This window comes from Zeus faber (assembly GCF_960531495.2).
Source record: "Zeus faber genome assembly, chromosome: 4".
NCBI classification, from domain to species: Eukaryota; Metazoa; Chordata; class Actinopteri; order Zeiformes; family Zeidae; genus Zeus; species Zeus faber.
This window is the reverse complement of record NC_137191.1, coordinates 2,593,570-2,608,114: the sequence shown is the minus strand read 5'-3', so window position 1 is coordinate 2,608,114 and position 14,545 is coordinate 2,593,570. Positions and strand designations below refer to the sequence as shown.

Sequence of the window (14,545 nt, the reverse complement as noted above, 5' to 3'; positions counted from 1 at the left end):
AATAAGTAGTTTTGTAGAAAGAGTAGAAAGTTTGGCTCTAGAGATTTGTCTCTTTGGTGTAATGAGAGTCAGAAAAGTCTGTTTGGTTTCTCACAAGAATAATTTAATTCTGTGAAAAACATTTATATTTATTATATAAGTGTAAATCAGTCACATTTAATTTAAATTATGCCAAAGCCTTCACCCTTTTTCTCATTGTTTATTCTCAGTAATTATTTTCTATAGTGAGTAGATTTGCTGTGGGGCTTGAGGCGCATTCATGAATTTCGTTTGTGTACCAGTTCGGGAGTCATTGCTTCTCATTGAGGCATATGTGTGACTGAGTTTGCAACTGTGAACCAGGATTCACAGCTCACGGTTGTGAACCATGCATTTCTCAGAATTTTGACTCTTTTGCAGTAATATCTGGAAATTTGAAGTTGCACCGCTGTACTGTACTCAATGTGACACTTTGAATGTACTGCAGAAAAAAAATACACTAGTTTCCTGTTTTTGAGATTGTATGAGAAGCCACAACAGAGCGCCACAGTAAGTTAAGTGAAGTGTTCAGCCAGGTTGTGCTATTAACCAAACCAAGGCCTGGGTTGAAAAATGGCAAACCTATAATTTAAGGTCAATCGTGATAAACCAATCAAATTGGGGCCAACTCTCATGAATTCCTAAACTTGGGCATTTATAAGTCTCTTAGCCACATGTGAATGATCCAGGATAGGTTTTGCTATGTTGCATATTCTGGTATTTGATTTGACTGACAGTTTAACAACCTTCAAAACATATGTATGGAAACCAGTATGACCAACTTAGCAGTTAATGCATTGTGGCCACCTTGCTGTTATTATTTTAGGATGGTCTCCATAGCCATCAACCAGTATATCAAGATGGTCAGAGGGAAAGGAGTGATTGTATTTCGTGCAAGAACAGCATTGCTACTCATATTGTGGTTGGCCAATGGCAAAATTCATCCGTAAGAATGGTCAAACTGAATAGGGCAATATTGATAATGTGGCAATATAAAGTGAGGCCATGCATGATGCCACATGATCTGCTCAGTGCGATTGTACTTCTGCATAAAGGATTATTATGGTTCTCATACATTGTCTGGCTGTCTTGACAAATATTGGATAATATCTATAAGAATGACATGACTGTGGCAGATTCGCCACCATAGCGGCATTTCCAGGGACCTCCGGCACAGACGACACAGGGGTTGCAAACACCAGTTTATTGTAGAGCTGCGGCTATGTGAAACGAGCCAGGAGCAGATGGAACATGTCATGACAAAGGTCTCCCATCGTGAATGAGTGTGTGGACGGGGTTTTTAAACCCGATGCTTGTTAGCCCAACCAACGAGCATCAGGTGTGGCTGCTCAAGCCACTCCATCCACCACAATGACCATCAGAATTGATCGTGATAGTGCATTCCCATTGACAGTGCCCTCATACCATTACAAAGTGATTAGTGTGAAAATGATAGGGTCACCCGGGATAGAGCACGTAAGGTTGGCTTTGTATTTTTGCTGTGTATTCAGCATGTATATGAAAACATTTGTTATGCAATGTGTCATACATAAGGTTTTCATGTGGGACTCCTCAATGATTACAAACTATACCTGCAAGCTGCTGCTATTGCACCACTTCACTAGTAGTGTATAGTCTACAGTTTTCATATATGCTTTGAACTGAATGATCAAGCCTTTAAGTAGGTTGCTGATACCTTTAGCCATCCAAATGAACTACTATACTCTATACTATATTAAATGCTTGTGTGATGTGCTTAATAACTGTAGCATTTATTGATCCTCCAGGGTACAACTGTTTTGCATTATTATATTTTGCATATATTGAACTTTAGCACATGAACAAAATATGATGAACTAGTTGCACAAATATGAATATTCTATTGAAACAAAAAAAGCTGTGCAATTAACGAGTCATGAGATCATAACTGTGGCATGCATTACTCTTGCTCTGTATTGTTGTGACCCATATTTAAGTCACCAGTATGTATTCATTAAAAATCTCTGATTAATTGAATGGTGTTGATATAAAACTTCTATATTTTTTAAGAACCATTGTTAATATTTCAGTATGAATTTTTGGTATTTTTTTATGTTATGTTCATGTTTGCTGTATGCCAAGCTTGCAACACCTCATCTTCTATAAAATAAAATAATTAAGACACTACGAGTACTTTGGGATTTTCTGTAGTAGTCTTTCCAGCTCCATTCCCCTTTGTCAGATGGAACGACCTCAACTCTCCAGGGTTGAATGCAGATGTATCTGAAGTGTAATTTTTCTGTAGATGCTGAAAATGGGGTGTGAGCCCTGGAACTAACATACTAAACAATGGAGAACAACATATTAATTTGTATTTTGAGGGAAAATGATATAACATGCTATCATATTTTTAGTAGATGTGCTCGCTCAGCATGGCCATTCTCTAATAGCTTTCCCATGTATGAATGAATTGATACTTCATCTCTGGCTCCTCTCTGGAAGATGTTGCTTTACTTTTACGCCAGCAACACAAGTGCATCCGTCACAGTCGTATCACACATAAGCGCCTCCGTCACACAAACCTAAATCAGATCGGAGGGGGCTGGCAGTTGTGGTGATAGTTTGCCTGAAACAGTTTAATTTAAATTATTTCATTTTTATTTCAATTCATCACTTCCTTGGAAAAAGATAAAATTGTTATTTGGTCAGTTTTGTTTTCTTTCTTTGTATGGTCTACGGTATGTATCAAAAGTACTTGTTACTAAAACTTTAGGGTACTGATAACTGAAACACCAATGAAGGATACAATGTAAACAAATCAAATATACAACTAAATAATAAAATAAATGAATACACAAACAAGTAATTAAATAATAAAATGAATCAATTAATGAATAAATAGCTAACCAAATAATAAAACAAATAGAAGGGTTAGCTAACTCTTCAGCTAAACAACTAATCATGTCCCCAAGAGTAGGAGAATCTCCACAAGTGAAACAAATGAACATACTTTAGAAACCAATGGGGCTCCGTGTTTGACATATCATATATTTTCCTCCGACTAGTATTTTTTCCGATTATTACTCAAATGTATTTCAGTTTTACTGGTCACTTTTAATTGCGTACTGGTAGTTATTCATTAGTGAGTCGTGCCTTTTCCTGCTGTTACTAGTAGCATTTTAAATTAAACTATCCACAAGCTGTTTTGACTAGTAACTTCTCATGATGGTAAAAAATACATTGTCACTGGTAAAACAAAATGTTACTATACTACTCAAATACAAAATAACTACTACCCCCCACCCCCCACCCCCCCCCCAAAAAAAACAAAGTCAAATTAAACCTGTTCTGTTTCGATTCTAACTAGAAATTAAGTATTTTTTTAATAAACACAAACGCTTCTGTTTTTTTATATTCAGACCTTTTTTCTCGAATCAATGCTTTGGAATTCGTAGTCCCATCCAATAAGATGTAAGCATTAATGTACGTCATAAGCTTGCGACGGGTATCGTCAGCCACTGCGCTCATCTTAACCGCATTTTGATGTCTTCCTCGTAGTTACCACGAATGTCAACCGCTATGAACCTCGGAACCAAGGCTTTTAAGCCTCGGCCACCTGATAAAGGATCTTTTCCCTTAGACCATTTTGGTAAGAAAACGGGAGAATGCTTTTGGCACGCCACATCGGACTGGGGTGACATTGACTGGCGTGGATATACGTATAGCTGCTCAACATCACCGACGAACGAGCTCCTGCAAAAAAAAAAACCCGTAACACTTCCCAATATGTTGCAAATTTCTTTTATTTTTTTGGCAATGTTTTACATACATCAGCGAAAAGTTCACTCAGTCCGCACCCTACGTGGTTCCCTTTAGGACGATATTAAATTCTAATATAGCAATATTCTTTTTGATGAACATCGGTCGTTTCAAAGCATTTCGGAGATGCTCCTAAGATAGTTACATGCAATAAATATTTGAAAAACAATGATGTGGACAATATAATACTAAGTAAACAGGTAGAGGTCTACAAAGTTAGGAAAATGGCATTTCTTTATTGTAACGCAACCTTTAGGTCATTTTACTATATTAATCCTATATATTAATCCTAGACAATATCCTGTCTCATATCACATTCTCAATATAATACATCGATATCTCCCAACCCAATCGCCGTTGAAGTTGCATTCCATCTTGCAAAATCTTGGTAAAATTGCCAAAGTTGTCATTGTGTAATATACAGTGGCGAGGCACGATATGTTTGGTTTTAACAATAAAGTTCCAGTTTCATTGACCTCCATTTTTTTTTTTTCTCAGGTGAGTGTAAGGCATTCAAAGAGAAGTTCATGACATGCCTGAGAGTCAACCACTTTGACAACTCCAAGTGCCGCTTACAGTGCAAAGAGTATCTGGAGTGTCGGATGGACAAGTGAGTGACTTATTTGATGTGTTTATTACCTCTCCAGCACATGCTGAAGTTTAGTATTCAAGGTCATTGTATGGGCTAATTGAAATGGGAATACACAAGTTATTTGACTGTGATGGTAGATAAACAGTGAAGAACATTGCTTAATTTCCAATTAATTTTTTTTTTTTTTGCAATGGAGTAAAAACGATACCGAGCAGGGATCCCATGTGTCCTGGAAAACAGTTGACTGATTTTCCAGTCATGGAAAACACATGGATAATGAGAGAAAAGTTAATTGTCCTGGACAATTTTGTGTTGTCCTGGAAAATTATTTCAATATTCTCCTATTTTCCTTTAGGATTCAAGATTCAAGTCAAATACATATACATTCGTTCATACATATATGCAGTGAAATGTCTTTGCAACGCACCCGGAGATTATGCACAATAGTTACCAAACCGAACATAATAGCTAACCTAATTCCTACCTAGCTAAATAGCTGAAACTGATTCCTAGAACGTGATGCAGTTAGTGAATAGAATAATATAAATAAAATAAGACTAAAAAAGATAATACAGTGTGGGGGTACAAAATAGAAGGGAATAGAGTTATGTATATGGGATAGGCTATTTATTTATACAGATTTGTACAGTAAAGTGCATGTGAATAAAGGGAGTATGGAGATATACAGTAAAGTATACAACAGTACAATACAGCAATACAGTGACACCGAACAGAACACCAATACAGCGAGTGTGTCAGTGCTTTTTGGTAGGACCCCTGAAGAGTTCAGCATTGACAGTCCTTATGGCTTGAGGGAAGAAACTCAGTCTGTCTCTCTGTCCTCGCTGTGTGACTGCAGAAGCGCTTGCCCGGCCGCAGCAGCTGGAACAGTCCGTTGTTGTGGTGATGAGGATCCTTCATGATCCTGTGGGCTCTGCTACTACACCTCCTGTTCCAGTAATACGTTCAGCTGAACGCACCACCCTCTTCAGGGCCCGTCTGTCCTGTGTAGTACAGTTCCCAAACCATGCAGTGATGTTGCCTATCAGGATGCTCTCACCACTCCAAAGTAGAAGGACTTGAGGATCCTCACTGAGACCCTGAATTTCTTTAGCTGCCTGAGGTGGTAAAGACGCTGCCTAGCCATTTTCACCAGAGTGTCTGTATGTAGACTCTGTGATATCCTCCGTGATGTGGTCTCCCAGGTACTAGAAGCTGCTCTCCCTATTAACAGAAGTCCCATTAATCACACGTCCTAGGTTGTAATCCCCTCCTGAAGTCCACAATCAGCTCCTTATTGTTGCTCACGTTCAGGAGTAGGCTGTTGTCCTTATACCAGAGTGACAGGTCAGCCACCTCATGGCAGGCCTTCTCATCGTCGTTGGTGATCAGGCCTACCATGACTGTGTTGTCAGCAAACTTGATGATGGTGTTGGAGCTGGACCTGTCCACACAGTCATGTGTGTACAGCGAATACAGTAGGGGGCTGAGGACACAGCCCTGGGGGGATCCTGTGTTAAGGGTGAGAGTGTGTGTGTGTGTGTGTGTGTGTGTGTGTGTGTGTGTGTGTGTGTGTGTGTGTGTGTGTGTGTGTGAGACCCACCGCATACTTTAGGTACATTTGGTGCAGACTTTAGGTACATTTGGTGGCTTTTGACTTTTTTTTTTGCATGATATGAAAGTGAAGTATCAGAGCTTCCAAACAAGGTGTGACTTGCATCAAACAAATATTTTTAAAGCTATGACTTCTTTATGACAAGGGTGTGGCAAACTGTGTTTCTGAGATAATCATCTCCAAAGTTTTAATCAGCCTCAGTGTGTCATTTAATATATAAATGTGCATATGCCAAATATCTTAAGTTCTTGGAGTTATTATGTGGGCTAACCCCACCCTACCCAAGCTACACTCTGAGAGCTGTTTGGCGCCTCTTTTCATTTTCTTTGGCCCCTGACTGCATTTGCAGGTAAGCTTGAGAATCTTGTGCATTACATTACTACTACAGCCTCAACGGACTTAATCACGTCATCAACTTCTTCCGTTGTAACAACAGCGGGTGTATCGTCGATCTCCTCAGGTGGTTCTTGAAAATATTTCCTTTAATCGTCACATTCAGGTTGAAACCCGCCGTTTGAAATGTTCTCCAAGTCTGGGATAATATTAGATTCAGCGTTGCTGTCGTTCTCAGTGTCGCTGTAGGGGAAATGACTATCATCACGGAAAAGTCCAGTACATGCTGCTAACACTGACTTGGATCTATCACACTGCTCAAATTAAGGCCCACGATATGATTTAGATCTTCCTCCACCCGCTTCTCATAATCCATAACAACACGGAGATGAAAGTTTTCACAGACAAGTGAAACCGAAGGAGCCTCGTCTTATTTACGGAAGTGACGTCAGCATTTCTTCTTCAATGGTACATGTTGTTTCATGCCCCCTCCACAATGATGTCTTCATTTGTGTGTGTAGTACAATTTAAAGGTTGAACTCTATCGAAACAGTGTCACATTGTGACTTCACATCACTTAGAATATGGAGGAATGATCTTCACTTGGACAGTCGCTTCAAAGGAAACGATCGATGGGCGTTCAGCGCTGTTCAGCGTCTCTGTAAGTAAACTGTGTTTCCCCATGTAATCTAACGGGAATATTTAACTGGATGGTTTGAAATTTTTCTACTATTTATAAATCAAACTCTTTTTTGAAAATAGTCTGAGAAATAAAAAACACAAATGAACATGAATCTGGAAAAATCCAATCTCAACCTCAACGGACTTCTGTCATCAACTTCTTCCGGGTGTATCGTCGGTCCCATCAGGTGGTTCTTGAAAATATTTCGTTTCATCATCACATTCAGGTTGAAATCCACTGATTGAAATATTCGGGATAATGCCGATATCAATTTTAGCATCGCTGTCATTCTCTGCGTCGCTGTCGGAGAACCGACTATCATCGCGGAAAAGGAAGTCCAATATGTGGCCGCTTTAAAGGAAACGATCGATCTGCGTTGTTCAGCGCTGTTAAGCGTCTCAGTAAGTGAACCGTGTTTCCCCATGTAATCTAACGGGAATATTTAACTACACGGTTTAACATTTTTCTACTATTTATAAATCAAACTCGGTTTTGAAAATACGTTGAGAGATAAAAAAAAAACAACAAAGGAACACATATCTGGAAAAACCTAATTTTCCTTCTAGAAAGGTTTTTTCAACTTATTTGGCTGCTCCTGGCGAATTGAGAAATGCGCAAGATAGCAGGTTTTGCTGCGGTGGGTCACACTTATACACTCACCGGCCACTTTATTAGGTACACCTTCCTAGTATCAGGTTGGACCCCCCTTTGCCTTCAGAACTGCCTTAATTCTTTATGGCATAAATTCAACAAGGTGTTGGAAACTTTACTCAGAGATTTTGGTCCATATTGACATGATAGCGTCACGCAGTTGCTGCAGATTTCTCGGCTGCACATCCATGATGCGAATCTCCCGTTCCGCCACATCCCAAAGATGCTCTATTGGATTGAGATCTGGTGACTGTGGAGGCCATTGGAGTACAGTGAACTCATTGTTTTGTTCAAGAAACCAGTTTGAGATGATTTGAGCTTTGTGACATGGTGCATTATCCTGCTGGAAGTAGCCATCAGAAGATGGGTACACTGTGGTCATAAAGAGATGGACATGGTCAGTAACAACACTCAGGTATGCTGTGGCGTTAAAACAATGCTCAATTGGTACTAAGGAGCCCAAAGTGTGCTAAGAAAATATCCCCCACACCATTACACCACCAGCCTAAACTGTTGATACAAGGCAGGATGGATCCATGCTTTCATGTTGTTTACGCCAAATTCTGACCCTACCATCTGAATGTCGCAGCTGAAATGGAGACTCATCAGACCAGGCAACATTTTTCAATCTTCTATTGTCCATTTTTGGTGAGCCTGTGCGAATTGTAGCCTCAGTTTCCTGTTCTTAGCTGACAGGAGTGGTACCCAGTGTGGTCTTCTGCTGCTGTAGCCCATCTGCTTCAAGGTTCAACGTGTTGTGCGTTCGGAGATGGGGTTCTGCATACCTTGGTTGTAACGAGTGGTTATTTGAGTTACTGTTGCCTTTTTATCGTCTCGCACCAGTCTGCCCATTCTCCTCTGACCTGACATCAACAAGGCATTTTCGTCCACACAACTGCCGCTCACTGGATATTTTCTCTTTTTCGGAGCATTCTCTTTAAACCTTAGAGATGGTTGTGTGTGAAAATCCCAGGTCAGTAGTTTCTGAAATACTCAGACCAGCCCATCCGGCACCAACAACATGCCACGTTCAAAGTCACTTAAATCCCCTTTCTTCCCCATTCTGATGCTCAGTTTGAACTTCAGCAGGTCATCCTCACCATGTCTACATGCCTACATGCAATGAATTGCTGCCATGTGATTGGCTGATTAGCTATTTGTGTTAACAAGCAATTGAACAGGTGTACCTAATAAAGGGGTGTGTGTGTGTGTGTGTGTGTGTACGCACGCATGCATGCATGCGCAGTGGTACCTTGATTTACGAGTGCACTAACATGCAAGTTTTCCGAGTTACGAGCCGTCATTCCGTCGATTTTTTTGTATTGATTTGCGAGCAAAAATGTGAGTTACAAGGAGCGAGCTTCAGGTACGCCGCCGCTAGTTGGAGTGAATCCGGCCAGCAGCCCGCGTCTCACTCGTTCACTTCACGTCGTTACAAGACCGTGAAAGCATCTCTTTTGTGTTTTGTGCAGTTATTTTGCCAAAAATAATTTTTTAACCATGGATCCTAAGAAAGTAAGTGCTGAGAAGAAGCGGATGATGTCCATTGAATTAAAGCATCATAGAAAAACATTAGCGAGGTATGTGTGTGATGGAATTGGCGAGGCAGTACGAGCGTCGTACTTCTACGATATGTACCATACTGAAGCAGGAGGCGATAAAGGGTATTACGGCAGCCAAGGGCGTTAAAATAATGTCTAAGCTGCGCACCACTGTCCATGAAAAGATGGAGTAGTTGTGGTTGATGGAGAAGCAGCTCGCAGGAGATCGCGTGAAGGAGGGTATCATCTGCAAGAAGGTAAAAATGATCTACACATTCTCTTATTATGTTTTTATACAATATTTGTTATTTCTAAATACATTTTTCTTATTTAAAAACACGTAACAAAAAAAATTGGGGTGGTTTTTTGGGGGCTGGAACAGATTAATGGCATTTCAATTCATTTCAATGGGGAAAATGTATTTGCTATACAAGCAGATTGAATTACGAGCTCTGTCATGGAACGAATTCAAGTCGTAGGTCAAAGTACCACTGTATATACATATTTGTGTATACAATATACATACGACAGGGTCATGGGCGCCCAAGGCTCATTGATACACATGGGGAGTAAAGGCTCGCCCGTCTGGTCCAATCCCACAGAATAGATACTGTAGCACGAATTGCTGAAAAAAGTTAATGCTGGTTTTGATAGAAAGGCGTCAGAACACACAGTGCATCGCAGCTTGCTCCGTATGTAGCTGTGTATTTGCAGATAGGTAAGTGACCCATGTCCACTTCTGAAAGCGCCTACAATGGGCATGTGAGCGTGTGACCGTGTCTGATGAATCACGTTTTATCTTACATAATGTGGATGGCTGGGTGGTGTGCATTTTTTACCTGGGGAAGAGATGGCACCAGGATGCACAAAGAGTAGAAGGCATGTGGATATTACTTGGACACCTACCACCTACCTTAACATTGTTGCGGATCAAATACTCCCCTTCATGGCAATGGTATTCCCTGATGTTATTGCAAGTTAGAAATGGGTTATAGCCCAATAAATAGAAAATCAATTTTCTTATTTTCTTTAATACGGTTAACAGTACCAGTAACGTCGGCGCTTATCGATACTACGATCTTTAATAATTTAGCCCCGGGGCCTGTTTAATACCGGGTGTCGTTAGCCAACCCAAGGCATGAGCTCGTGCCCCATTTCTCTGTGCCCCCCATTCATCCGTTTTAGAGTTTTAATTCAGTCTTAGAGTTTCTAAAATAAATGCAAGCACGTTCCACCACTTGCCAGAGCCTGCCATGAGATTGAGGGTATGTTTGGGTCCCAACTCTTACTTTGCAAACCTTTTAATTTTTTTAGTTTTAGCGGTGTCTACACGGAATGAACCCTCCAATTGTGTTGTTTACACACACCCACACGATGGCCAAATAATCCAGGTCTGTTAATCACAATATGCTCCTGGCTTTTATTTTTTATTATAAGATATTATGAATACAGTGTTTACATGAAAGTTTGCCATATGAGTAAATAAAATCTGGATTTTAGGTTTTTCCTGGTAACCAAGGCAACACATTTTCACATTTCTAGACTCATAAGGATGACATTTACTCTAATCCAAAAGAAAAAATGATGGACCAAATCAGTGTAAAACAGGCGCATAAGAAAATGCCTATATTCAAATTCAAAACTCACAATCAGCTAACAGATTACAGTGCAACCTCGACAACTGTATCCCGGTCCAACAGATCCCTTATAATGCTTAAAATGTCAAACCTATCCTTTTTTAAATTGTCATACACACAATTTAAAGGGGTTGTAGACAAATTTGTGTTTTACTTATTATGAACGCAACGTAGATTGCACAGTGTAATGGATTTGAAAGAAAATTATAGATTTAGGCAGTGCGTCACAGGAAGTGCGTCAACCAATGTGCAACCATTAGCGCAAAGGGCAGACGGTGGAACAATCTACCCCACATAGATCATAAAACCTTGAATATAAAAACGACTCATTGATATAATTTTTAAATAGATAAAGTAGACTTTATAGTGTTTTTCATCCAGAAAAACCGCACCTCCTCCTGTACCTTGTGTTTGTTTAGGCCAGTCTTGGCCGTTCCAATATTGTGGCGACTGTGACGTATTGCAGCAACGGGCCGAAGCAGTCAATGTGCCATCTACGTATGCACAGGTACATCTCATAAAACTAGAATATCATGAAAAAGTTCAATATTTTTTGTCACTCATTTCAGAAATTGAAACCCATATATTATATTATTATTAGCCTTTATTTCTTGAAATTTTGATGATTGTGGCTATAGATAATGAAAACCCCAAATTCAGTGTCTCAGAAAATTAGAATATTACATAAGATCAATATAAAAGGATATTTTAAACAGAAATGTCAGGCTTCTGAAAAGTATGTTCATTTCTATGCACTCAATACTTGGTTGGGCCTCCTTTTGCATGAATTACTGCATCAATGCGGCGTGGCATGGAGGCGATCAGCCTGTGGCACTGCTCAGGTGTAATGGAAGCCCAGGTTGCTTTGATAGCAGCCTTTAGGTCATCGGCATTGTTGAGTCTGGTGTCTCATCTTCCTCTTGACAATACCCCATAGATTCTCTATGGGGTTCAGATCAGGCGAGTTTGCTGGCCAATCAAGCACAGTAACACCATGGTCATTGAACCAGCTTTTGGTAGCTTTGGCAGTGTGGGCAGGTGCCAAGTCCTGCTGAAAATGAAATCAGCATCTCCATAAAGCTTGTCAGCAGAAGGAAGCATGAAGTGCTCTAAAATTTCCTGGTAGATGGCTGTGTTGACTGTGGACTTCAGAAAACACAGTGGACCAACACCAGCAGATGACATGGCAGCCCAAATCATCACTGACTGTGGAAACTTCACACTGGACTTCAAGAAATGTGGATTCTGTGTCTCTCCACTTTTCCTCCAGACTCTGGGACCTTGATTTCCAAATGACATGCACAATTTACTTTCATCTGAAAAGAGGACTTTGGACCACTGAGCAACAGTCCAGTTTTTTTCTCTACAGCCCAGGTAAGATGCTTCTGACGTTGTCTCTTCAGGAGTGGCTTGACATGAGGAATGTGACATTTGTAGACCATGCCTAGGATTCGTCTGTGCGTAGTGGCTAATGATGCGCTGACTCCAGCCTCAGTCCACTCCTTGTGAAGCTCCCCCAAATTCTTGAATGGATTTTGCTTGACAACCCTCTCAAGGCTGCAGTTATCCCTTTTGATGGTGCACCTTTTCCTACCACACTTTTTCCTTCCACTCAACTTTCTATGAATATGCTTGGATACAGCACTCTGTGAACAACCAGCTTCTTTAGCAATGACCTTTTGTGGCTTACCCTCCTTGTGGAGAATGTCAATGACTGTCTTCTGGACATCTGTCAAGTCAGCAGTCTTCCCCATGATTGTGTAGCCAACTGACCCAGACTGAGAGACCATTTAAAGGCTCAGGAAACCTTTGCAGTTCTTTTTAGTTAATTAGCTGATTAGGGTGTGACACCATGACTTTCCAATATTGTACTTTTTCCACAATATTCAAATTTTTTGAGACACTGAATTTTGGATTTTCATTGTCTATCGCCACAATCATCAGAATTTCAAGAAATAAAGGCTTGAAATATTTCACTCTACGTGTAATGAATCTATATAATATATGGGTTGCACTTTCTGAAATGAGTGACAAAAAATATTGAACTTTTGCATGATATTCAAATTTTATGAGATGTACCTGTATAGTGCATATGTCTATGATTGCACAACCAAAATAAATGAAATGAAACTACAATTGTGACAATTTCAGTTTACCTCTTCAGTGAACATGCGTCTTTCTTTTTATTTCCAAAGTGGTGTTGCTCATTTCCATGTAGCACTCTGAGGAAAACATAAAGCGATCTGTTGTCTTTGCGACAACCGTGCAAACAATAATACCACTTGAAAATGCTAGGGGTGAGGGAGTTAAAAAGTTTTCTATTGCCCGTTTAGAGACACATGTTGGACAACATCAAATTGAAAACCAATAGCCAGCATCTCAAATATTGGCTGAATGAACCTGCGAGATAATGTTTTGAATTGTGTGTTGCATTGCAGCCAGCTGATGGCCAAGGAGCCCCTGGAGAAGCTTGGCTTCAAAGACCTAACGGACACTCCTCCCAGCGAGGTGAAGGATGCCAAACCATCAACTGCCTAACTGCTCAACCATACGGGGATGTGGTATCACCGCTTACAACCTAAGACAATTTTTTTTACATTTTTCTGTGAAATTAACATTTGTAACTTGAACAATGAGATCAGTCCCATGCCTCTTCCAACAGTTGGTGAACTGTGTACATATAAGATTAAGATAATATATATACTGTATATTGATGCTGCATGTTGTTATGTGAATAAATATTTTAAGAATTAAAGTAGAGTTGTGTGTGTTTTTAAAGTGGACTGTGATAATCAAGCATCTGAGAATCACACTAAAAGTTCGACTATAAGTAGACTTGAGGAGTAGGACTACTCTTTTAAGAGTGTCAATTAACAGAAATAAGTCACAATTTTACAGATGTCTGAACCGTTAAATGGGAAACCAGTGAAATTGCATTTGTGAAATATCACTGGTACATTACTTCTCATTCAGGGAATTAATGAATCTATACATAATAATAATATATACTGCACGGGCGACGTGATGGGCTGTGAAAGGACCTAAATCAGATAATCTTTTATCATACTCAGTGTCACACTCCCAAATCTCCAGCCAATAACCAAATAATTAATGTGGCAGAAACGGATCAAGCGCTTTAGCACGGGGATGAAATGCGTCTTGAGTATCCCAGAAACTGCCGATCTCCTGGGATTTTCTTTCACGCACGACCATCTCTGGAATTTACAGAGACCCGTATAAAATACATCCATTGATGGGTCAGTTCATGTTAATGAGAGAGGTTGGAGAATGGCCAGATTGGTTCAAGCTGACAGAAATGCAGTGTTGGTTGATTATACTACTGCTATTAGACTACTATTGTAGTTAATAAGTAACTGGTCATGGTCAACTTAGTTACCTCACATGAAAAACCTACTATATGTTGTACTAAATCCAAACAAAACAATGAACAGCGTTATCGACACATCTTTTGTTTTTTAAAAGGCTTTTATTTAACAATAACAGAATACATGTTTTATAAAAGTGAAATAATTTAGGAGTTTAAAAGTGCGGATACAAAATGTAGAGCATCAATCATAGTCTCTGTATATCAGCCTTGGTGTGTCATTTAATATATAAATGTGCGTATGCCAAATATCTTTAAAGTTGTTGGAGTTATTATGTGGGCTAACCCCAACC

At 39.8% G+C, this 14,545-nt stretch overlaps 1 protein-coding gene across 1 annotated transcript; it reads left to right on the top strand.

Moving 5' to 3' along the window:
- The first annotated feature begins 3,506 nt into the window (after positions 1-3,506).
- cox19 (cytochrome c oxidase assembly factor COX19) lies at positions 3,507-13,600 on the top strand. The gene is made up of 3 exons (XM_079999066.1): positions 3,507-3,646; positions 4,315-4,426; positions 13,306-13,600. The coding sequence occupies exons 1-3, from the start codon at positions 3,565-3,567 to the stop codon at positions 13,403-13,405; spliced, it is 294 nt and encodes a 97-aa protein (XP_079855192.1). The 5' UTR covers positions 3,507-3,564; the 3' UTR covers positions 13,406-13,600.
- The last annotated feature ends 945 nt before the right edge of the window (positions 13,601-14,545 follow it).

Excerpts from the sequence above, each read along its gene's own strand:
- cox19 (XM_079999066.1), top strand. The coding sequence starts at position 3,565 with ATGTCAACCGCTATGAACCTCGGAACCAAGGCTTTTAAGCCTCGGCCA. Across the intron at positions 3,647-4,314 it reads TTTTCCCTTAGACCATTTTG|GTGAGTGTAAGGCATTCAAA; the intron begins GTAAGAAAACGG and ends TTTTTTTCTCAG. Across the intron at positions 4,427-13,305 it reads CTGGAGTGTCGGATGGACAA|CCAGCTGATGGCCAAGGAGC; the intron begins GTGAGTGACTTA and ends GTTGCATTGCAG.